General features: G+C 43.8%; 1 protein-coding gene across 2 annotated transcripts in view; it reads left to right on the top strand.

The window, feature by feature from the left end:
- The window catches only part of PRKG1 (protein kinase cGMP-dependent 1), a 1174671-nt gene that overhangs the window by 849930 nt on the left and 299030 nt on the right, over positions 1-25711 (top strand). For both annotated transcript variants that reach the window (XM_026014785.2, XM_026014784.2), the window contains exon 5: positions 2734-2797. In XM_026014785.2, coding sequence (XP_025870570.1) covers positions 2734-2797 — 64 coding nt within the window. The remainder of the gene's footprint in view (positions 1-2733; positions 2798-25711) is intronic.

Genomic DNA, 25711 nt, shown 5'->3' with positions numbered 1-25711 from the left:
TTCCAAATTATGAGTATTCTCAATTGTTTTGTTCTTGGCGTTCAAGCTACTGGTGTTGGTTCTTAGAAAGCAAATTAATTAGATGAGAGACTTTACCTAGTGTTTGCAGTAATAAAGATCTTAAGATTTTAGAGATGGCTATGGAAGTGTTTTCAGAGCACTTTATTACAGTGAAGCTATTTATTTTTTAAATTGCTTTCCATTTTGTTAAATTTAGAAGTTCTCTGGTTGTTACTGATAACTTTTTACAGTGTTTCTTTTTAAAAATCAACCTTAATTTTTGTTAGTAACAAGTGCTGCTGAAGGCTCTGAGACATTTAAGTTGTAGAAGATCATGATAAGTATTCAATGGAATATTATTCAGGCATGAGAGAAGGAAATCTGGCAGCTTGCATTTGCAACACAGATGAACTTCGAAAGCATTATGCTAAGTCAAAGAAGCCAGACTGAGAAAGACAAATACTGTACTGTATCATGTATATGTGGAATCTAAACAAAAAGTCAAGAGGCGCCTGGGTGGCTCAGGCAGTGAAGTATTTGCTTTGGGCTCAAGTTATGATCTGGTGTCCTGGGATGGAGTCCTGCATTGGGCTCCCTGCTTCCCCCTCTCCCTTTACTATTTGGACCCCCCTAGTGCATGCTCTCTCAAATGAATAAATAAAAACATTTAAAAATAATCAAGCTCATAGAAATATCAAGTAGAAAAGTGGTTGCCGGGGGGTTGGAGGGTGGAGGAAACAGGTAAAGGCTAGTAAAAGAATGCAAACTTTTAGCCACAATTTAGGATGAATAAGATCTGTTTCTCACGTGTAGTATGGTGACATTGACCGTTACCATCGTGAAGGGTCCTAAAGGAAGAAACCTGAGAATACTTTCAACACTCCCCCCCCCAAAAAAAAGATAAATATGTGAGGGTGATAGCTGTGCTAAGTAACTTGAGAGAAGCTCTTTACGATGTGTATCAAATCATCATGTGCACTTTAAATATCTTCTAATTTTGTCAATTATACCTTGAAGTTGGAATAAAAGTAAAATTGTAAAAGAGAATTTAAAGTGCCCTCCTAAGATTAATGTTTCCATTTAGTGCATTATGTAGTCAAGTAAATATTAATGGTTTTCTGATGGGTATGAACTCATGAACATGGAAGCATTCATGGTATGACTTGGCATAGATCTAGCACAGCTAGGGATAAATGGTGGAGCCTAGAGGTCATACACCTACCTGTCTAGAGAAGGGGGACAATGATAATGAAAGGAGAAAAAAATCAGTTGTTAGTTTGCGTTTCCACCAATACCCACTGGGATAGAAGCATTCTAATTATTCTTATGTCTTAGGAGACCCTGAGCTATGGCTCATTAAAGGAACAAGGAAGGGCTAGATTTTCAACCTGCATCACTCATGGAAACTGCTTCCTCTGTCTTCCTCTCTTCCTGTGATGTGTTCCATCCAGCTGCTGAAATAGACTGCCTTCTGGAAATTAAAACCCAGACGACTAAGACCACAGCAGTAAATCTGGTGGAACAGATGGTCCTGGGTGAATTGTTCTACCTCTGCGTAAACCCTGGGATTTTATCAATAGGCTTTACACTAAGTAATAGGAATCAGAGTGACAAGTTAACAGTGAAATTTCCATGCTTATATTCAAACAGTATGCTATGGCTCCTTTCATTGTATCATTCGAGTCAAGCTGGAATGAGTCGCAAAGTCAAATATCAAGTAATCGAACGTATATGCATTCATTTACTGTCTTATCTCTATCCAAGCATCGAGATAGGATTAAATGAGAATTTAGTTGCGTATCCCAGTTATGATTTTCCAGTAGAGCTTCAAAAATTACATGTTTTTATGAGTGTGTTTATTTCTTTTAAGGTCATTAATATTTCATATATAGAAGAACTCTTGTGCATTTGGCATCATTCAGTATTTTCATTGGCTGGTCAGAGGTGAACTAATAATTTTCCTGGTCTACTGCATTTGACTCTTTTCTCCACCCTGTCTCATCTGATCCTTGTAATTGTCACAGGAAGCATTCACACATCCATGCTTTCATAGCTTTGCTCAGTGTCAGCTATTGAGCTATTTGTAAATGATGGAAAACACAGGGGTCGAACAAGACAGATAAATTGTTCTTATTTTTGTAGAGTTTAGATTCTAGAACAGAAAACCACAAATACCTGGTTAAGTGTCTAATGTAAGGGATAGAAGAGCTTGTGGTGGGACACTCTGACCTAGCTGGAGGGGGCTGAGGAGAGAGGGACCTTCCAAGGTTGTTGGATGAATGCTTAAAGGTCTGAGTTTATCATTGATGAAGCTGTGTCTGAAAGAATGAGCAGGAGTTGCCTGTAGAAGGACTGTGTGCACACATGCACATGTACGTGTGTGAGTGCCCGTGTGTGTGCATGTGTGCGTATTAAAAGGGACCCAAAGAGGCAGATGGAACAGGACAGAATCTGAGACAGCAGACTGATAAAGCAGTAAACCACTTTCTTTCTATTGTAGCTGAGGCATCTGTGGTCCCACAGCTAATTATAATTTGGATTTGAACTCAGTTCTGGTCAATCTCTACGTTCTTTCTAGTAGAACGTGCCTTTCCCCTGTTGGTGGTCATCAGATCCTGCTCAAGTCACTGCTTTGGCCTTTATCTGCAGGTTCTTTGTCATAAAATTCATCTGCATATTGTTGTTTTGTTTGTGGAAGGAAGTTGCTTCAGCATCATCTGTTTTGTCTTTCAGTGTCCCCACATTCCAGAGCCTTCCTGAAGAGATCCTGAGTAAGCTTGCTGATGTCCTTGAAGAGGTAATTGTTTTGGTTCTTAAACTTTGTGAGATGGGACATAGCCCGGTGCCGCAGTGTGATGACAAGTCACATACCACAGAAACCTTTTAAATATTTTTAAGCTCTGGGATGAGCTCTATACTTGGCTTCAAATAAAAAGCAGCTCAGCACATCTGTCATTTATACACAGTTAGAAATGTGCAAATCAACTGAGCTATGGAGGGAGGAAAACCTCCTTGTGGCAAGTATAATGTGACTTTGACTTCCAGGAGTGCGAGATGCTGTATTTCTCTCCTGCTTCAGTCGTGTAAACCAAGATTGTAGTAATTACTGTAAACTCTGAAGCTTCAGATTAGCAAATTTATAACAGGGCTGTGCAGTTTGAGTACATGTTTTATTAGCATACGAGCACATTTTTAACACATTCCTTGTGTGCCTGCATGTGGAAATGTCACGGTTACTTCTTGTTCTCTGAACCTGCGGAGCTAGGCAATGGCCTAGCAGAAGACAGGAGTCTGCAGTCTTGAGTGAGCATGAGAGGACAGGGTCTCTGGTGCCTACAGAGACCGGGAGGGTGGGGTATCAGGGAGCACGTGTGGATAGATGAAGTGATGGGATGGTAGGAGCTGGAAAAACCCTGCTCTGATCCTCAGTGACCCAGAAAGCAAGGCCATCAGCTGAGAGTGACAAGCACGTAGAGGTATGAGAGGTTGGAGGGTGGAAGAGGAGGCAGGAGAAAAATGCAGATGTCCATGAACTAGAAGAACAGTGTGATCACCAGGTGTCCTTCTTGATGGTGGGAGGGTGGCCCCACTTGATGGTAGCTGTCCCAAAACTAAATCCCATCGGCAAGGAAGAGTTTGTTCATTACTTGTGATAGGGGATGGAGATCAAGCTCGACCCTCCTGGAACAAAAGGTGGTAGGATTTGTAAGGGCAGGGCTGAGCTAGTAGAGAAGAACGTGGTGGGGAGGGGTCCTCTGGGGGGGAGGTGAGTCAATGCGATGAGGTCATTTGTGTTTGTTCATCATCCCCTTCTACGGTCAGGCTCCCACCCTCCCGTAGACACGTACATGGATGGGTGTTCAGCCAAGGAACCAGGAGTTTGTGGAGGGAGAGAATTGGGAGCCATGGTGCAGGAAGGTGGTGGAGGCTGACCCTGGGATTTCAGCGGGGCAACGGGGGGGCACTCAGGAGCAGGTGCCAGTGAGAGATGGTAGGATCAGGGCTGAAGATGCGTCGGCATGGTGCGTTAACAGGAGTGAGTTAGAAACATACTGAACATGCTTCCTCTCTGGGTCCCAACTCTGCTGGTGGTTCTATGATCCCTAGAACTGGAGTAGCACCTCTATACAAATTATTAGTTCCACGCTTACAGAAGTGAGCCCCCACGATTTGCTGGTCTCCTGCATCTCCTGTGTGGACACACAGGAAAGCAGAAGTCACTTTTGATTCCTAGGTTCAAGTATAAAGAATTCATGAGAAAAAACACTGGCTGTGTTTCTCTCTGAATGCCTTGACCCCTGTACCCGCAGCCTCTCAGAGCGTAAGATGGCTTTTCCTAGTTCTTTTGGTTTTTGTTTTCCTCGCTGAATATGCTGAAGACCTCTCTGATGACCTTTTTTTTTTTCTTTTTAAACAAAGCAAACTAAAAGTACAAACTTACTAGACCCAATCAGGCCCTTAAAAAAAAAAAAAAAAAACCACACACACACACAAAACCTTCAATCATGTTCTTTCTTTTTCACAGCTGTGGGAGGATTAGTATGTTCTGCAAAACAATAGCTATGACTCTGTAATAATTCTGAACAAAGAAATACATTCTCATTATGTGTCAGATCTTCTAATCATAGATCCCTTAATTTATGTTTGGATGGTGTGAGCCATAGCATGGCCCATGCCCACACTGCCTCGGAAGGGAAATGCGTGATTAAGTGCCCACATGTTTGTGTTGAGGGCACAAAAATGAAGTCAACAGACAAAATGCGAAGTAGACCTATAAATAGACGGCCCAGTGCATGAAAAGTATTCAACTCAAGTTGGATAAACAAGTGCAGTGAGAAATTAGATTAAATTATGTATCAGATAGAGTGAAGCAAATTTGGAAGAACAAAAGCAATACCAGTGTCACATAACATTAAAGGGAAACGTGCTTGCATAATAATTGAGCTGTCTTTCTCTCTGCAAATATCCACAAGATGAAAGAAGCCCAGATTATCTTGACGGGAAAGCAGTATTATTATAGCGTTCAACAAAGAAGTTGCAGCCTTGTTTGTTGGACAAACATTTACGGAGCACCTGCCACCTGCCAGGAATTGTTCCAAGCTCTGGGGCTTCGGAGCTGTTCTCCCTTCACGTGGGTTCCAGCAGAGGGTACAGATGAGTGGTAAGGAAGGAAAATAGCCTTGAGGGATGAAGCCACTCTGGGCTAGGTTATCAAGGGAGCACCTTTCTGAGGAGGTGATGTTCACGCTGAGATCTATGTGCAGGTCTGAGATGCTGGGGGTGGGGGGGGCAAGTGGAGAGAAGGCTCAGGTCCTAAAGCAGGAGGAAGTTTCCTGTCCTTAAGGAGCAAAAGGGAGGTTTATAGCAGGGTGAGATAGGGCTGAAGAAATTAGGCAAGGCCAGGTGACGGCAGCTTTGCCAGTCGTGATGAGGTCTTAGGTCTTAGCTTTTTATTCTGAGCACAATGGGGAGATGGGTTGTAAGCAAAGTCACACTCTGAGTTGAGGTTTCATAATCTCTAGCTGGCCGTTGGGAGAAGAGGGTTGGAGAGGGGTAGACCAGTTAGAAGGTTACTGCCAGGTAACCCAGGTGACAATGGGTGTGTCCAGACTCACTTTCTGACTCTCATTCATTCTAGTCACCGTGAAACAGTGCTTCCAGCATAAGGGGACCAGAAAAGTTAAAGACTTGGGACAGGGGAGGTAGGAATAGAGATCTAAAGTGTAACAGGTAGAGGAATGAGAACAATGAGTGGCTCGGGAGGTCCATGTAACTAGAGGACACCCTGGGGATGCTTGGGGTGTCCTCTTCTGCAGGTGAAAGAGAAGCCCCTGTGAGTCATTCCTGCTGCTACCACCCCCAACCCCCTCCTAACCCTCTGTAAGTTCTAGTGTGGACATACCCAATTGTGTGCTCCTCCCTGGGAGTTTCTAAAACAGGAGATAATACCCTTATTCCTAGTATAGCAGCTTAGTGCTCCTTTCTTCTTCTTTCTCTTTATATCACATAGTAGGAATGTTTCCTTCGTGTATTGAGTCTCTCTTGCCCCCCCCCTTTTTTTAAGGGACCTCCAAAACCTCTCTCTAGTCTTTTTGAGACATTGTGTGTAGGCGTAGATTCTTGGCAAAAGGCTGGTCTAGATGAAACACAATAATCCCAACATTTTCCTCAGCCGTGTTTTGCATGACAGGTTGAAATAATTTACATGACTTTCTATTAATTGTTTACCTTTATTGTCATCATACTATGCTCTCCTCATCCCATACCTGATTCAGACTAAGTCTTAATACATACCAGAGGTTACTTTAGGTGCTCCAAATGTGGTTCACTAGAGAAGCCATTATATTGTTTGTTGAATAAATTAGAAGATGATTTTTGCATGTGGGGAATCCCAAGCTCCAACTTTATAAACTGATTCCATTGACCTCTATAGTATCCCATATATTACAGAAAAGAAATATATTTGAATTAATTAGTCAAGTGTTAGAATCAGTTCTGAGAATCTAGGAAATACCTGGGGGTAAATGAAAAGAACTGTAAAGGGGCACCTGGGTGGCTCAGTTGGTTGAGCGTCTGCTTTCATCTCAGGTCATGATCTCAGGGTTCTGGAATCGAGCCCCAGCCTGCTCAGTAGGGAGTCTCTTCTGTTCCTCATGCCACTCATGTGCACTTGTTCAATTGCATGCGTGCTCGCTTGCTCTCTCTCAAATAAATCTTTAAAAAAAAGAAAAGAACTGTGAAATTGTGAGATAGGATGTAATCTCTTCTTTCTTCCTATAATGGCATCACATACTTTCCCTCTTTCTTTATGTACATGTGATTAGTCTTCTTGATGAATTATATTTTTCAAATGGACGGGCCCTTTCCTAGCTAATCTCCAACTGAGAAATAGTTCCCTTCAGTGCTTACCTATCCAAGCACCGTGGAGAATAAACCAATGTGTAATATCCACTCACATATCAGGACTGTAGTGACACCTTTGAAGAAATTGACAAAAACATTTCCTAATAGGGAAGAGAAGCAATGATTAACCTGATAACCATATCACAAAGAGTGTTCAAAATTAATTTGGCTAGGAATTATGCTTTAACCATGGAGGGTGAAAAAGTTTAGATAATTCAAGGAAAACTGTACTTTGTGGAAAATGCCAGATTGAAGAGCAAATCAAGCCAACAAATTCACTTTTCACCACTTGGCAGAGAATATTTTCCCTTCATGCGAATAGAAGTGGGGCATGGGTACTATATTTAAATCTCTTGATTTTTTAACTGGAAAATAAGGCATATCAAAACCACTTTTTATTGAAATCTGTTTCATGTCCCATTTGCTCATTAAAATGTTGGACTTGGTTGTCTTGGAATTAAAAATCTCCTTTGCTTCAGAACCAGCCTTTTCAAGCTCTTTACCTTGGAATCTGCAACTTTGTATGATTGGATCTTGGACACATTTGAGCCCAAATAATGGATTGTTCTCATTTGTTTCCTTAGGTGGTGCATTAATTTGTTTTTATTTTTTGTTTTGTTTTGTTTTGTTTTATTTGGTACTTATACTATCGTGGCCCAGACATTGTCTTAGACAAATAACATTCCTTGGACTTCTTGAATTTAAAGGGAAAAGACAAGAGAATAAAAATAGGAAAAAAGGAAAGGATAAAATATTCTTCAATCTACCAGTACTTGCTAATATGGTAGAAAGCAACTATCTGATCATATAGTCCAGGAAACAACCCTGGAGAAGGAGGTTAATGTATCCCAAACACCCCACCTAATCCAGCAGGTGTGATTAGGTATCTCGTTGTTCCTTGGGGGTATCCTGCCATGGTGACGTCTTCCCAGATCCCTGTGCATCTCTCCAGCTGTGAGTAATGCAGGGGGTAAGTCCTGCATTTGATGGAAAGTCCTGATTATTGGAGCACTCTGGGAAGCTCTCCTTTTACCACTCTAAACAGGCCTCGAATCCTCAGGAAAGAGACTGATGGAGCAGACAGGAACATTATTAGTTCTTTTGAAATCTGTTGTTAGAATTAAACTTTTCCTTCCCTTCCTTTGGGTCTGGCTCTTGCTATTCGAAGCCAAGCTGGAAGGAATTCAAAGACCTGTTCTTTCTCAATTGCTCTGGCATAAAGGACTTTGAATTTGGAGATTGAGCTGTTTTGTTCTGTCTGGTTTCTTTTGGGTTGTCCCTTCTGTGAGGCAAATAGCTACTTTTGAAGGAGGATGGTGTTAGCAGGATATAGAGAATAGAAAGTAGAGACAAAATTCTGTTTAATATTAATTTTTCCACATTTTATTTTATTATAGAAGGAAACATGGAATGGGAAAACATTCACAAATCACATGCAAAAAAGCAATTAATTGTATTATTTAGTGTTCACCAGAGAAGCAGAACCAACAGGATATGTATATGTCTATGGAGAGGTTTGTTCTAAGGGATTTGCTCCTATGACTATGGAGGCTAGCGAGTTCAGGTTGTAAGAATGGGCTGGCAGGCTGGAAACCCAAAGAGCTGGTGTTGCAGCTCTATTGCAAAGGCCATCTACTGGCTGGATTCCTGGGCAGGGGTCAGTCTTTGTTTTATTAGGATCTTCAGCTTGATTGGATCTTGAGGCCCTCTGATTATAAAGGGAAATCTGCTTGACTCAAACTCCACTGATTTAAACATTAATCTTATCCACAAAAAACACCTTACTGAAAAATCCAGAATAAGGTTTGATCAAATACCTGGACACTGTGGCCAAGCTGAACTGACACATAAAATTAACCATCAAAGGACTTGTATCTAGCATATATAAAGAACACTTACAACTCAATAAGAAAACACAAATAGTTCAATTTTAAAAGCAGCATATGAGAGGCACCTTTAAGCAGTTGGCTCTTGATTTTGGCTCAGGTCATGATCTTAGGGTCAAGAGATCATCCCCAGAGTTTGGCTCTCTGCTTCGCAGTGGGTCTGCTTAGGTTTGTCCTGTCTCCCTTTCCTTCTGCCCCTCATCCTGCTCATGTACTCTCATTCTCTCCATCTCAAAATAAATAAATCTTTAAAAGCAGTACATGTCTTATGTGGACAGACATTTCTCCAAAGCAGATACACAAAAGGCCACTAAGCACATGTAAAAATGGTCAACATTAATGGTAATTAGGGAAGTGAAAATCAAAGCCATGAAAGTGTATCACTTCACACATGCTTGGATGGCTAGAATAAAAAAAAAGGCGATAATAAATGTGAATATGTGAAATAAAAAATCTAATCCCTCTCTGGTGGGTAAGGTTGTAAAATGGTGTGGTTTCTTTGAAAATCAGGCAACACCTCAAAATGTCAAACACAGGGTTACCCTGTGATGCTTACATTCTACTATTGGGTATTTTCCAAGAGCATTGAAAATAGATGTCCACACAAACACTTGTACATGCATGTCCACTGAAACATTATTCTTAATTGCCCAAAAGTAGAAGCCCAAATGTCCATGAAGGGATCAATCCAATGTGGTGTACTCCTACAGTGTGTATTTGGTTATAAAGAGGATCGGAGTACTGATACTACCACATGGATGATCTTGAAAGCATAATGGAATGTAAAATGCCATACATCATGTGACACTATTGAAATGTCCAGAATAGGTAAATCTGTAGAAGCGATAAGTGGATTAGAGCTGGAGCAGGGAGGATGAGGAGCCTCTGGGGAGTGACTCCTCAGAGCGTGTTTCCCTTTTCAGCATGATGAAAATATTCTGAAATTAGATTTTGGTGATAGTTGCTTAAGTCTCTGAATATACTGAAAACTATTGAATGGTTTACTTTAAATGGGTGAGTTTATAATATGCGAACAGTATCTGACTAAAGCTTTACAAGAGATTTGTAGGAGGGTGAAGATGCTTTGGAGTATCGGCCATATTGCTAGAAACAATGTAAGACAATTGAAGTAACTTGGAAACTTGCCCTGGAGAAGACTATATGGGGCAAGACTATTGGATTCTTTTTAAAATAGAACACATTGTGTTAGAGGATGGGACGCTTAGTCTCTAAAAATGAGACTTTAGCCCACTGTTTAACCCACCATTCATGAATGTCTGTCTCCCTCGCAAATGGGGATAGCAGCCATTTCTGCCTCTTGGAGAATTGCAGTGGTCTTCATTTGTATAATGAATGTAAAATCATTAAACACACAAACACATCACTTCAGATGCTGACAGCAGTGCTTTCCAACCCCTTGCACGTGTTGATGCCTATAGAAAATATGTATCATGCACACGCAGTAAGATTAACAGATGAGACTGCTCATGGCTGTCGCGTATTTGGGCCGGACCAAGGGGCTCTCCCCCTGGAAGGCTGAGCCGACACTGGTGCTGTTTGGACTCCTCTGCAGTTGTCACAATCTTGGGTGAGGATGGCAGGGTGCTGCCTCTGGCCTCCAGCGGTTAGAAGCAGGCATGATGCTGAGCATCCTATGTGTGCATTCGCAGGGCAGCTCTGTCACAAGCATCCGGCCCCAAATGTCAGCATTGCAGAGATGGAAAGTCTGCTGCGGTCCAGAGCTATGATATACTTGGGAAACTTTGCTGAAAGCATGAAGGAACTAAAATGGGGTGATATGGTAGTGAAGAGCCAGGGACGGGTGGACCGCCTTAGCCAGGGTCATTAAGAGACTTACCTCTGAAGAGGTGGCATTCGAGTTGACAGCCATGCAGACGGTACGGGTTGCAAACTATTAGCACGAAATGCGAAGTGTTAACAGAAATGTTACGTATTTGGAAAGCTGCAGTGGGGAAGACCTGAGGGCAGGATGTCGTGTATATTTACGTGCTGATTTGGTGCTTGAACGACATAGACTGTGGCGTTTCGGCCTAGCTGTGACTCTGTGTGATTATCTTCTCAGTGAGACTTTTGTGTTCCGAGCCTCCTCTGTGGCCATTCCTCTTCCTCCGGGGAGTGTCTTCTCCTGTATCTCCTGGGACAATTTAGCTATCCGTGTGTGGAAGAAGTAATAAGTGCTGTTCGTTGCTTTCTTTAGTCTCTAATTCTGTGAAGATTTTACCCCCCCCCCCCCCCCCGCCTTTAGATTGTAAGTCCCTCAAAGGTAAGAAATTGCAATTTCTTGTCACTGGGTGCCCGTAAACAGCTGGCGAAAACCCCAGCAATACGTTCTGCTTACTGATGCCGATCGCCGTGCCAGCCTGCGTCTTTTGTTAAATGCCATCTGGGGTAAATACTCTGAGTCACGATTCCCAAATTCCAGCCAGGGATCCGAAGTTCAGACAGTACAACTAAGTCAAGGAGGAGGTATTTTAACCGACTCTGGTGGTGGAATCAGCACCTTCCCTGTTATAAGGCCTTGCATCTTGACAATCTGTTGATTAAGTGGAAAAAGAAAAAAAAAAAAAAAAAGGTTACTTGCCCTCAGCCCCCAGTCTTTCTTATAAATAGGAGAGGCTTCCTTCTGAAAATGTTTCCTTGTCTTTTTTTTTTTTTTTCCTCCTTGCAAGAAATTAGTTTTCTCCCGGTCAGCATTTTTAATTTGTTATGACAGGAATCCATTTTATGCTGGCCACAGACTCTGAAACAAGGCATTTCCAGTCTTTTTGTTTTTTTGTTTTTTTTTCCTCACCGGAGTATGTATGCTTCGCTCCATGCTGCTTGTAATTCATTAAAACGTATGGTGCTCTGCAAATAGGAAACCAGCCTGTAATAATAAATCAGCTTTCTAGAAAACATTCAGAGGAAGTGCCCAGTGTGGTTGCCGCATAAGAACAAACTTGCTTGGTACTTGTGATTTGCTGCCATTTATGGGGCTTGTAAATAAATGGGGAATTGGTGTGAAAGTATAAATTAGGGGCCTGCCTGCAGCCCACCTGTGAGATCCCATTTACAAAGCGCCCCTTTGATAGTATTGCTATGGATCATCAGGAGCCCCGAGCCCCTCCGGGGGCACAGGGATAAACACCAGGTGGGAGAGAGTAGGATGCAAGATCAACCAACTCTTTCTTTTAACTAGAGGCATCTTCGTGGCTGGGCCAGAAGGCCGAGTTCTGGGGTCTGCACATAGTGGGCCTCCGGGTTCCAGATGGGCGAGGAACAGAAGCACCTGGGGCTTGGGGCGCACCTGTAGGAAGTGGGAGACCAAGGTCCTGGGGCCCTCGGCTTCATCCCCAGACACAGGGCTGGGCTGTGAAAGAGCTGGGGGGAGCTGCTCCTGGGGGTCTTCGGTCCCAGGTCTCCAGGTCTCCCGGCCCTTGGCTCCCCTCGCCCTGCAGGGAAGGTGTCCGGCGCTCTCCGAGGCCCGTTCAAGGAATCCTGCAAGGCTGTCGGTGGCGGGGAGGTGAGGCTGTGACCCGGGGCAGGCGTGCACCTTGCTTGGGGCCCCCAGGCAGTGTGCACAGGAGATGAGGCCCCGGGGCTGCGGGAGGGCCGCGCCCTGGGGTCCCCCGGGCAGTGTGCAGGGGAGCAGATGAGCAGCCCAGTGTGCAGGGGAGGAGAGGAGTCCCCCGGGCTGCGGGAGGGCCGCGCCCTGGGCACCCCCCCGCCCCCCGGGCAGAGTGCAGGGGAGGGGATGAGCCGCCGGGGCCGCGCCCTGGGGACACGGGCCAGCATCCGCCTCGCTGCCGGTGCGGCCTCTTCGTCATCACCGGACGCTGTGGGCCAGCTTCTCGCTCCCTGGGAAGAGCTTTTATTTTTTAATACGTACACCTAAAAATTACCATTTTAGTAAAAGCAACACGGGGTGTGTCCGGCGTGGACCTGCGCGCCGCCGCCCCGTGCACGGTCCTGCTGGGGGCCCTGGCCTGCGCCCCCCGCCCCGAGCGCGGCCGCGTGCCAGCCCTGCGGGGACCTCGGGTGCCGGGTGTGTCGGCCTGGGGCACGGTTCCGGGCGCGGATCTGCGAGCCTGGCCCGGCGCTTCCTGCGTAACCGGGTGGGTTGGGCGCACTGTCCGCGCGGGGCCTCGGCGAAGGTGGCCGCGCGGGTGGGGGACACGCGGGGCTGGGAGTGGGGGTGTGGCGGGACATGCAGGGGCGCGGGGACGGGGGTGGGGGACACGCGGGGATGGGGGTGCGTGGGAGACGCAGGGGCACGGGAGTGAGGGCGGGGGTGGGGGACACGCGGGGATGGGATGGGGTGCGTGGGAGATGCAGGGGCGCGGGGACCGGGCTGGGGGCGCAGCGGGACACACAAGGGCACGGGAGTGGGGGTGGGGGACACTAGGGGCCCGGGGATGCGGGCGGCGGGCCACGCAGGGCACGGGGATGGGTGCACGCAGCATGACCATGTCCCAGCACGAGGGAGGGAGCCTGTCCCTAGAGGACGCCAAGGCGCAAACCCTGGGTGGCAGGAGGGTGGCGGCCCTGCGGGGGGGGGGGGGGGGGGGGGGGGGGGCGGGGAGGAACAGGCTCTTACTGCCACGAGGAAGCCCCGCAGCGGGGACGGAGCGGAGGCACCTGCGGGCCGGCAGGGTCCCGTGCACCGGACAGGTGGCCGCCTCTGCAGCCGGGCGCCCCTTGCCCCCCCCCTCCTCCCCCTCGTGGCAGCTCACACGGCCCAACTGACCTCTGGACTCCAAGCGCTTTGGGCTCAGCTGCTGCTGCGGCGGAGAACGCAGGGCTTGGGCCATGGCAGGTGGCCCAGGTGGCGCCTGGGGACGGCTCCCTCCACCTCTGCGGGGGCCCCACGGCCCAGCCTTAGTCGTGGTCATGGCGCAGAGCACCAGGGCGCGGGCAGCAGCGCGGGAGCGGCCCAGGCACCGTCGATGGCCTCGCAGCCCGCCAGGTGCCTCCCGCCCGTGATGCTCTGTCCTTACTACAACAGGTGGAACGTGCCACCCACCAGCCTGGCTTCTCCGCGGATTCCTTTCTGTCCCCCGAGTCGCCCCCCCCCCCCCCCAATCTGCTGGTGCAGACGAAACCATCAGGGGAGTCGTGCTCTGCAGCTACAAGCCAACCTGGTCCTGGGCTCCTGCCTGTCACCACGCGTGCCCCCATCCTTGTGCCTGGACCCCTGCTCCTCACCATGCATTGACTGCACCACAGAGGCCCTCAGATTATACCTCCAGCCCTCCTCCCCCTGCAGGAGTGAGGGGTGCTGTCCCAGCCCCAGGCCGATGAAAGCTCTCTGCCCCTGAAAACCAGCAGAACACCTAGGCATGTTCATATATGCACACGTGCGTGTACGTGCACACACTTCTTTATCTCCGTGTTAGGATGCTTGGGTCTGGGCCTTGGTGACATTTTCAGTGCCAGTCCCCAATTCACTAGCTACGTGACCGGGTATGTTAACTTTCCTAAGTTTAGTTTTGCCTTCCCGAGAATGTGATGATAGTTATCTACATCATAGGACTGATTTTCATTTTTTTAAACATAATTTTTCCTTATGAATAAACTTCATATCTCGGGTGGTTTTAGGTTTACAGAAGAATCAAACAGTTCTCATGTACTCCCCTCTCTCTGCCTTGTTGTCCTTGTTCCCAACATCTTGCATTGAGATGGTGCTTTTTTTGTTTGTTTTTTTGGGGGTTTTTTTTGTTCTCTTTTTTTTTTTTTTTTTTTTTTTTTTTTACGATTGATAAACCAAGATGGGAACATTATCAACTACAGACCATGGTTTGTGTTTAGGAGGCTTCTCTTTGTGTTGTACAGTTCTGTGGGTTTTGCCGGGTGCAGGATAGTAATGTCATCTATCCAGAATAACAATATCATAGAGAACAGCTTCAGGGTCCTAAAAAAAAAAAAAAATCCCATGTGTTACAACCGCGTCTCCCTCCCTCCACCCCCCTCTTTACCATCTCTGTAGTATTGCTAATGTGAATGATACAGTGCTTTAAATTTTAAATTCCACTTGTTCATGACCAGATAGAGGAAATCAGTTGACTTTTGTATATTAATCTTGCATCCTACGACCTTACTATAATCATGTTCTCTAGTTTTATGGACTTTTTAAAAGCCTTATACATAACCAGTCCCGTAGTCTATGAACAAAGTCTATGAACAAAGACATTTTTAATTTTGTTTTTTTCTCATCCGTATGCTTTTTTTCTTTACATATTAGCTCAGTCTCCCAGCACAACACTGAATAGGAGCGATGAGAGGGGACATCTTCATCCTATTCCCAGTCTCAGGGGAAAGCATCTAGTTCCTCAACATTAAGTCTGATTTTATCTGTGGGCTTCTCTATTTCTAGATTAAAGTGGATTTTTCTCATAAACGGGTGTTGGACTTTGTGAAATGCTTTTTTTGCATCTACCTATATGGTCATACAATTTTTTCTTCTTTAGCCTGTTGATATGAATTCACACTAATTGATTTCTGAGGGTTAAACAAGCCTTGCATACCTGGAATAGGTCCTACTTGGTCGCGTTGTATAATTTTTATTCATGCATTGTTTGATTTGCTAATGTTTTATTAAAAATTTTGGCATGAGAGGTACCGGTTAGTAATTTTCCTTTCTCATAACGTGTTTTTCTGGTGTTGCTTTTTGGATAATTCTGGCCTTAGAGAGTAGGTTGGGAAGTGTGCCCTCTGCTTCTGTGTTCTGGGTGAGGTTGTATAGAGTTGGCATCATTTCTTTACAAAATATTTGGTAGAATTCACCAGTGAATCCATCAGGGCCTGGTGCTTTCTGTTTTAGAAGATTATTAATTACAGACACACCTTGGAGATATTGTGGGTTTGGTTCCAGACCACCGCAATAAAGAGAATATCCTAATAAAGGACGTCAAATGATTTTCGGCTTCCCAGTGCGTATGAAAGTTGTTAGCATGCTACTGATCTCTTATTAGGTGTGCAATAGCATTATGTCTAAAAATACAATGTACATATTTTAAATAAAAATGTTGGTAAAAAGCGCTGTTATTTGAGCTTTCAGCCAGTCACAATTACTGATCACAGGTCGCCATAACAAATATAGCAATAATGAAAACGCCTGAAATATTCAAAGAATAATCACTATATGATACAGAGACACAAAGTGAGCAAATGCTGTCAGAAAAAAATGTTGCTGGTAGACCTTCTGGACACAGTTGCCACAAATCTTCAGTTTGTATGAAAAGCAGTATCTGCCAAGTTCAGTAAAGCGACACACAATAAAATGAGTTAGTCTATATTGACTCAATTTCTTGAGTAGATTTAGGCCTATTCACATTGTTTCTTTTGTGAGTTTTGACAGATTATGTCTTTCAAGGAATTAGTTTAATCTACATTATTGCATTTGTAGGCATAATACATTTTTTTTTCAAATTTCTTATAAATTCTAGTTTAACAGACAGTGTACTATTTCGGGGGTAGGATTTAGTGATTCAGCCGTAAATTTTCTTATTTTTTTTTAAAGATTTTTTTCTTTATTCAAAAGAGAGAGAGAGGCAGAGACATAGGCAGAGGGAGAAGCAGGCTCCATGCAGAGGGAGCCCGATATGGGACTCAATCCCAGGACTCGAGGATCGTGCCCTGGGAGGAAAGGATATTCTGCTATCTATAATAATAGATCCTCTTTAATTTCTGATTTTAGTAATTTATATCTTTTTTTTATTAGGTTGGCTAGAAGCTTATAGGTTTTATTTAGTAAGAACCAGCTTTTGGTTATATTGATTTGTATTGACTTCCTGTTTCCTATTTTATTGACTTCTGTTTTAATTCTTAATTTTCTTCTCTTTGTCTTACTTTGGATTTAATTTGTTCTTTTTGTAGTTTCTGAAAGGGGATATTTAGATTATTGCTCTTATATCTTTCTTATTTACACATTCAATGCTATAAATTTCTCTTTAAGCACTATGTTGGCTGCTTTCAAGAGATTTTTATTTTCACTTATTCTAAAATAGTCTTTGTGTCATGTATTATTTAGAAGTGTTTAATTTGCACATTCAAAAAAAGAATTTCAGCCATCTTCCTGTTAATTGATTTCTAGTTAAATTCCATTGCATCTTAAGCATATGTGTTGCATGATTTCTATTCTTTGGAGTTTAGGGTGTGGTTTATGGCTCCAAATGTGGTCTTAGTGAATTTTCGATGAAAACTTGAGAAAAGTGTATATTTTCCTGTTATTAGATGAGTTATTCAATAACTCATTGATCTTGTTGATTGACAGTGCTGTTCTATTGTATTCTTACTAATACAGAAGTATTGAAGTCTCCAATTAGAATAGTAGATCCATCTCTCTCCTTGCAGTTCTATCATTTTTTTTTTTGCCTTATGTATTTTGATATTTTGTTATTAGGCACATACACATTAAGCATCATTATGTTTTCTTGGAAAATTGACCCTTTTATCATTATGTAATGTCCCTCTTTATTTCTGATGATTTTGTTTTGAAGTCTGATTTACCTGAAATTAATATAGCTACTCAAGCTTTCTTTTGATTGGTGCTAGCATGGTATATAATCTAACTTTTCATCTTTGTCTTCAAATTTGAAGTAGATTTCTTGTAGACAACCTGTAGTAGGATCTTGGTTTTGCTGTTTTGGTTTTGTTTTTAATCTACTCTGGCAGCTTCTGCGATTTTGTTTGGTATATTATGGTATATTATATTAAGACTTTTATGTTTAAAGTGATATTAATATATTTGAATTAATATCTACCATATATATAACTATTTTTTTCCTTTTTAAGATTGATTTATTTGAGAGAATGAGAGAACAGGGGTATGGGGGCAGGAGGAGAGAGAATACATTTTTTAAGCAGACTCCATGTTGAGTGTGGAGCCCAAGGTGGGACTTGATCTCACAACCCTGATATCATGACCTGAACCAAAACAGAGTGTCGGATGCTTAGCCAAAGGCACCACCCAGGAACCCATACACCTTATTTTTTCTCTTTCTCTCTTTTTTTATTCTTTCTTTCCTCCATTCTTTTGTGCCCACTGTGGTTTTAACTGAACTTGTCCTACAATTTCATTTTCTCTCCTTTCTTAGTGTATCAATTATATATTTTAAAATCTTTTATAGTAATTGCCCTTGAGTTTGAAATATGCATTTATAACTAACCCAAGTCCTCTTCTGAGTAAAACTATATCACTTTGTAGGTAGTACAAGTACCTTATCCCAGAGTATTCCCTCCCCTATCCTGATGCCATTCGTTTCACTTATTCATAAGATAAAATAGCCTATACGTTGTAACTATTATTGTTTTGAACCAACTGTTCTCGCCTTCATGATTCCTGTTCTTTTCTTTATATAGATATAAGTTTATGACCTATATAATTTTCCTGTTCTCTGAAGCACCTCTTTTAACATTTCTGGCAGGACAGATCTCATTGGTGACAAATTCTTTCATTTATCTGTTTAATTTTTTGGCCTGAGAAAGTCTGTTTCTCCTTCACTAATAATTTTTACTGTATCTAGAATCCTAGGATGGTGGTAGTGGGTGGTCTTTCAACACTTTAAATGTTTTACTCCATTCTCTCCTTCCTTGTGTGGTTTCTGAAGAGACATTTGTTATCCTTGTTCCTCCCTGGGTGAGCGGTGTTTATTCCTATGCCGTGTTCCACATTTTCCCCCTTTTCTTTGATTTCCAGTGGATTGAATATGATGTGCCTTCACTGCTATTTATCCTACTTGATTGTCTCCAAGCTTTCTGGATCTGTGGTTGTCTCTGTCATTTATTTTGGAACATTCTAAACCATTTTTATTTCAATTATTTCTTCTGTCTTTTTCTCTTCTGCTATTCCCATTATATGTGTGACAACTTTTGTGATTGTCCTTCAGTTGTTGGATATTCTGGTCTATCTACTCTTCCTTTTTTCTCTTTGTATTTTGGTTATGGAAGTTTCTGTTTACAAGTTTTCTGGTATCCCCTTTAGGATTTTCCAGCTCTGTGCTTCCACAATCCATTTGTTCTAACATGTTCTTTATTTTTCTATTAGAACCCTTAGCCTATTATTCATAATTACTTGAAATTCCCTGTTGATAATTTCAGAATTTCTGCCATCTAAGTGTGTTCTGTGTCTTATTTTGTCTCTCCAATTTGTGTGTGTGTGTTTTGTTTTTGTTTTTGTTTTGTTTTGTTTTTTGGTCTTTTAACATGCTTTGTGATTTGTTGTTGAAAGCCAGATATGATGTATTGGTTAAAAGGATATGAGATATATGGATCTTTAGTGGGAGGTTTTATGTTTATTTGGGCATTAGACTGTTCTTACTGTAGCTGTGGTGTCAAAAGCTCAAATTTCCTCTAGTGTCCTTATTTTCTTCTGTTGTTTTCTTTGTGTTTCCCTGGAAACTCCTCCTTAACTTGCAGTCTTGTAGCTGTAAAGTCCTGGATTCTATAGAGAAGCACAACCAATAAGAGATTCATATTTCATATTTATATCCACAATCTACTGTCTATAAGCTGGAGATCCAGGAAAGCCAGTGGTGTAATTCAGTCCAAATTGGAAAATATAAGAACCAGGAAGTTGATAATATGGATTCCAGTCTGAGTCTGAAGACCTAAGAACCAGGAGTGCCGAGAGCAGTTGAAGAAGGATGTCCTGGTTTACACAGTAAAGTTAGAAGAGTCAAATTTCTTCTTTCCTCCACCTTCTTATTCTCAGGCCTTCAACCAAGTGCACGATGCTCTCATCTACATGGGGGAGGACAAACCATCTCACTGAGTCCACAGATTCAAATGCTGATTTATCTAGAAACACACACATACACGTAGAGATTTAATATTAAGTCAAATACCAGGCACCCTATGGTCTAGTCAAGTTGGTATTTAAAATTAACCATCACGGGTGGTAAGGGGTAGAGGAGACAGGATTTGTACTATAGTCCAACCATTAGGTCTCAGTCTTTCAGTGAAGCCCAAGTGAGGTGTTTCCCTCTCCTCTCCTCTCCTCAAGGGTACAGGGACCTGGAGTTGAGTGTGTTCTTTACCCAGGTTGGCTCATCTTTGGAAAGAACTCCCTTAGGCTCAAGTAGAGTAGTTTCCCTTGAGTACAGGCCTTGAAAACAGAACAAAGGGCTCAGAGTATACTTCAGATCCATGTTTTCCCCTTTTCCCTGAACAATTATGGCGATTTTCCCCCGTCTCTTCAGATTGAAAACCTCATAGAATTGCTAAGGGGCAAAAACCCTGAGAGTTAGGGGGAGTTCCCCTAAGGCTGGGTCCCCAGGTGCTGTTAATTCTCCAGCTGATCTATACTGAGCCTCTAGCATTGCCTCAGTGAGGGCTTACAGCATTCCTCCCACACCACCTCTAGCTGAGGGTGTCTGCTTTTGGGCTTCTGCCCCCATTAGGTCACCTGTGAATCTGGGTATCTCCCTGTCCTTGTCTCCAGTGTTCGAAGAAGCAATTAGCCCTGTGACCTCACTTTTCCAGCGGCTCTAAGAAAAGTGATTTTCAGTTTACCTTTCTTTCTCGTGTAGATAGGCATTTGTTTCCAAACTCTTTGTGTGTCAGTTTGAAAACTACCGTATGTAAATACTAAATGTAATATCCATGGAAGGCACTTAGTGCAGTGCATGGCACTGAGTGAGACTGAGTTGTTAGCTATTACTGTACTTTGTTGATTCCATCGATTTTTTTGTTCAATTAAACAAGATATAATGGGCGTCAAAAAGTCAGTACATTTGAGCATATTAGAAAATTATTTCAGTGCAAAATAACAGGTTTCGGGAAATAATTTACTATAGTCAGAGGTCTGCAGTAATCAGAATTCCAGGATGACACTGGCATAAAGAAGCAATCTGAGCCAAAAGCTGGGCCAGAGAACCCGTGACAAGAGGGAGCGGTGAGAAACATGAAGGAAAATATCGAAAATTAGGCTTGCGGGAGTTTAAGTTTGGGAATATAGAAAAGGTGGCGAAGGGGGTAATAGCCTCTTTAGATGTTTGACCCACAGTACAATTGATACAGCCAGCTTTGTCTTTTGTATTCAAAGATGGTGCTTCTGATGGGATTGCTATTTGTGCCAAGAGATGCTATTGAATGGTTTATTGCGAGAATGGCCGCCCTTTGGTCCACAGCTGTCACCACTGTTTAGAGCAAAGCTGTCATAGATGTGTGGCCTGCCCAACCTCTTTGCTCAGCCTGAGCCTCCCCATCCCTGATTGCTGTAGCTTTACTTGCTCTGTGCTGCTCAGTTGTGCAATGATTCAGAATAGCCACAGCGTTTGAAAAGCACCACCAACGCCATCCTTCCACCCTGCCTGCTTGTGGTCCTAATTAATCTGTTCACCGTGGGCTGTTTGCTTGTGGCCTATTTTCTCAATATTTCTTGCATGGCATGGTTTGTCCTCGGTTTTTGGCTATTCTTGCTGAGTAACCCTAGAAGTTTTGCTTTCTTCCAGGACCTCATGGTCAACAACCTTGCTTTCCTTTTTGGTGTCAGTATTGGTATGTAGCTCCACACTTAATGATAGCGCTTTAGAAAACCAATTTTATGTGTAGAAAATAGCAAGAATCATCCTTGCAGCCCTGGAGGAAGTTGTACTCTAACTGGACCATGAACTTTCAATTTGTGCTAGGCCGTGATTCTAGTATTAGTTTCCTAAATAGAGTAGGTCATATGACTGACTTGGGGAGGTTGCTTAAAGAACAGTTATATGAACAGCTGTGGAACTTACTGAAATAAATCTAGGAGAGGGGCCTAGAGACCTGTATTTTAGGTAGCAACTATAAGATTGTAGGTCAGGTTGCAGATTGGCTGCAGGGACTGTGGATAGGCATGCACGTGTTCGTGTGCACACACACAAGCATGAACTCCATTTCTATAGATGCACAATTTAGTTAAGGAACAGAACCTAATGCAAGTGGGGTGGCTAAACCCAGAAGGAGCAGATGCCTCCTGCGTCTGCAGGTGATTACCATGCTCCTCCTCCTATCCATACATTGCTGCTGGTGACACTTGAGACAGGTGGCATCCTGCTAGGATTGAAAAAGAGAATGAAGGCAACCCGGGTGGCTCAGCGGTTTAGTGCAGCCTTTGGCCCAGGGCCTGATCCTGGAGACCTGGGATTGAGTCCCATGTCGGGCTCCGGGCAGGGAGCCTGCTTCTCCCTCTGCCTGTGTCTCTGCCTCTCTCTCTCTCTCCCCCTATCTCTGTGTCTCTCCTGAATAAATAAATAAAACCTTAAAAAAAAAAAAAAAAAAAGAAAGAAAAAGAGAATGAAACACTTGGCTCTGTTACTTTTTGCTTGCTTGCTTGCTTGGGTGTGTGTGTGTGTGTGTGTGTGTGTGTGTTGTTAATGCGGTTTTCTATTATCACTGGAGAAGATGTTACCCTAAAATGTTAGCATTTCCATATAAGGCAGGGATCACCAAAGAGCCCACTACCAATGTTTGTACTGCCTTTGAGCTAAGAATGATTTTTGTGTTTTTTTAAATTGCTAGAGAAAAAGATCAGAAGAACAATGCTCCATGACTTATGAACATTATATGAAATTCAAATGTCAGTTTTACTGGAAGCCAGACACTCTCATTTCTTTTCCTGTTGTCAACAGCTGCTTTTGCCCTGCAGTGAGAGCTGCACGGTTAGAATGGGGACAATGGGGCCTGAAAGCCTGGGATCCTCAGCAGCTGGTTCTTCTGGAAGAAGCTTGCCAATCTCGAATTTCAGGGAATGCTTACAGGTATCAGGCTCTCCTGGTTCCCGATTCAAACACAGCACCGGCAGGTTCCCATCCTTACCCTCGAGGAGGAGGCTGAGTTAGTGCCCAGGTGGTCCCGAACGTGCACACTCCCTGCCCTCTGCTCTCCGGGCTCCTGGAAACAATTCCCCACATTGGAGCCTGACCCTGACTTCATATCCTCCAGCCTGGAGGTTCCCATACTGAGTTTGAATGGAAGGCCACAGTCACGTGCATTGCCCCTCGTGCCACCCTGCATGATTCACATGGTCCGGAGGGTTTAGGAAAACACCCATCAATAGAGGAAATGAAGGGCTTGCTGGCCAAGAAGCCAAAGACCTGTACAAAAGGTATTGGCAGCAGACTCTTGAAGCCACAGGCTGGACCTCGGGTCTCTGGCTGCCGTTTTGGTCATTTCTGCAGGTGGAAAGAGGCTCTCTGGGCAACTTCGAGGCAGCCGATGGCTTCTTCAAAGGCAAACAGATGAGACGCTTCCCTTATTGAAGTGGAAAAAGTTGTTTCAAGTGGACACCAGGAGTCCCCACCCCCCCCGGGGGGTGTCTCTCATCCTTACTTGGAGTGTCAGCTTTTAAGAACATAAGGGCCAGAAAGCTTAAGGTGGAGGGAGGGGGGAAAAAAAGTCAATAAAGAACAATCTGAGCGCATTCTGACCAACGATTGGATTTGGAGCCTCCCTTCCTCGTTAGCATTAAAGCTTTCCCTATCTGGCAGAAAAGCCAAGCAACTGAACTTGAACTTCCACAGAGATGTTTTAACAGCTGCTCACCACCCTAAGATGAATCTCAGTAATTAGAACTATTATCGTTTCTGTCATCGGTACAGCTACTGTGATTAATCCTCAGCAGGGAAAGGCTAAGGCTGCCTGTTCAGGCTCTGAGATCCTCCCTTCCGCTCCCTGCCCTGGAGGACAAGCTCTTCGTGGGGGCAAAGTAGCTCTGAAGAGGACTAGGACCTGGTGGCTGTGTAATGTGTTGAGGATTTGGAATCGCCAGCCAAGAGGATTCTGGAGACTGACCCTGCCTTTCATTCTGCTGCTTAACTGTTTTGGGTTTTGTTTGTTTCTTTTTGTTTGTTTTGTCTTATTTTTTTAATATTTAAATTCAGTCTGCTAACAGGTAGTATCATACCCAGTGCTCATCCCATCAAGTGCCCCCCTCAGTCACCCCATCCCCTACCCACCTCCCCTTCCACTACCCCTTGCTCGTTTCCCAGAGTTAGGAGTCTCTCATGGTTTGTCTCCCTCTCTGATATTTCCCACTCATTTTCCCCCCTTTCCCCTATAACCCCTTTCACTAGTTCTTATATTCCAAGTGTGAATGAAACCATATGGTGATTGTCCTTCTCCAACTGACAGACTTCACTCAGCATCATACCTTCCAGTTCCTTCCATGTCGAAGCAAATGGTGGGTATTGGTCCTTCCTGATGGCTAATATTCCCTTGTATACATAGATCACATCTTCCCTATCCATTCATCCGTCGGTGGACATCATGGCTCCTTCCAGAGTTTGGCTATTGTGGGCATTGCTGCTATGAACATCGGGGTGCAGGTGTCCCAGCATTTCACTGCACCTGTATCTTTGGGGTAAATCCCCAGCAGTGCAATTGGTGGGTCATAGGGTCATTCTATTTTTTTTTTTTTCTAGGGGTCATTCTATTTTTAACTTCTTGAGGAACCTCCACACTGTTTTCCAGAGTGGCTGCCCCAGCTTGCATTCCCACCAACAGTGTAAAAGGGTTTATGACTGATTTAAAGGGTCCTGGGACATATTGGAGAGCAGCAGAGGTGAGGTTACGCTGTGTAGACCTTGGCCCCTCAAAGGTGATGCCTCCACTGAATTTGCAAACAGCTGAGATCACTCTTGGACAGCAATGAAAGAGACCTCGGGCATAGTTACTATGGACCTGAAAAAAAGAGATAATAGAAAAATGGTTTGATATTTTTAAAATAGCAAGTCTGTTGCTTGGATGCAGCCTGGGCAGTTGTGTACAGTAGTTTTAAAATGTGTGCCTCGCCAGTCCCTTACTTGATCCATTATTTTGAAATTGCAGGCAGGGAGTTTTGCCCTAAGTCGTTCATCTTTTACTTGCTTTTCTTTGATATTCAAGGAGGATGATTAAGCTGTGCGTGCCAAACCTGGTGATGAATATATCCAAAACCAGACCAAAAAAAACAACACACTTGTAATTGTGACGTATAGATCAAAAGGGCTGATAAAAGACTGAAACAAATTAATTTTCCATTTTATGTATTTAAATTTTGATTAATCAAATGTGACTCCATCACTAGTTGGTAAACATTTATCAACAGTTCAAAAAAGGGCTTGATCAATAACATGAAGGCAAAACCCTCAGGCATAACATTACATTAATTTGTTCTTAAGTGGAAAGATATTGGAAGAATTCCCACCCCCACTCTCAGCTGAATAATCCATTTCCCAGGATTATTGGACTGAGATCTGAATTCTGATATAAGTATAGAAACAGAACAAATTAGAGTCTCTAACACCGTTTCCCGACTAAAATCTATGAATGAGAAATAGCCATTCCATAGCCTTCCCTCATTGCAGGATGCAAATGTGCTGAAACCTAAGAAGATCTTCTGAATTTTGTCTGTTTCCCAGACTTCCCCCAGGGACATTTTCAGGGCAGACTGTTGTCCCTGTTTACCCTTCAGCATCCCCCAGAACCCCGTGAAACAGGCTGTGGCAAGTGCCTGTCCAGGCCTGAAGCTCCTGGTGATAAATGAGCTTGATGGGCAGAGGTTGTGGGGTGTTTGCTGTAGTGCAGGGACCACAAAGGGGGACTGGCTGAGTAGGGGGCATGGGGTCCCCGGGGCCAGCATCTCTGGAGGCCCCTGTGTTCATGCTCAGTGTGCTGAGTGCAACAGGGAGCCCGACATGGAACTTGATCCCAGGACCCTGAGAGCATGACCTGAGCCGCAGGCAGCCGCTCCACCAACAGACCCATCTGGGCACCTCTTCCATGTATTTACTAAATATATTCTTTTATTACCCAAATCCTCTGCAATGAAGTCTGGATTCATGATTTTGGGCGTAGACGTAATGATGCGTTTGTACACTGAGATATTGGTGTATATACGTTTTTAATACACGTTATAAATGAAGTGACTTGGAATGTCTGTGACCCCCGGTTCGTCCGTGATGAGTTTA

This window comes from Vulpes vulpes, chromosome 10, assembly GCF_048418805.1.
Source record: "Vulpes vulpes isolate BD-2025 chromosome 10, VulVul3, whole genome shotgun sequence".
NCBI classification, from domain to species: Eukaryota; Metazoa; Chordata; class Mammalia; order Carnivora; family Canidae; genus Vulpes; species Vulpes vulpes.
This window is presented reverse-complemented; position numbering and strand designations above follow the sequence as displayed.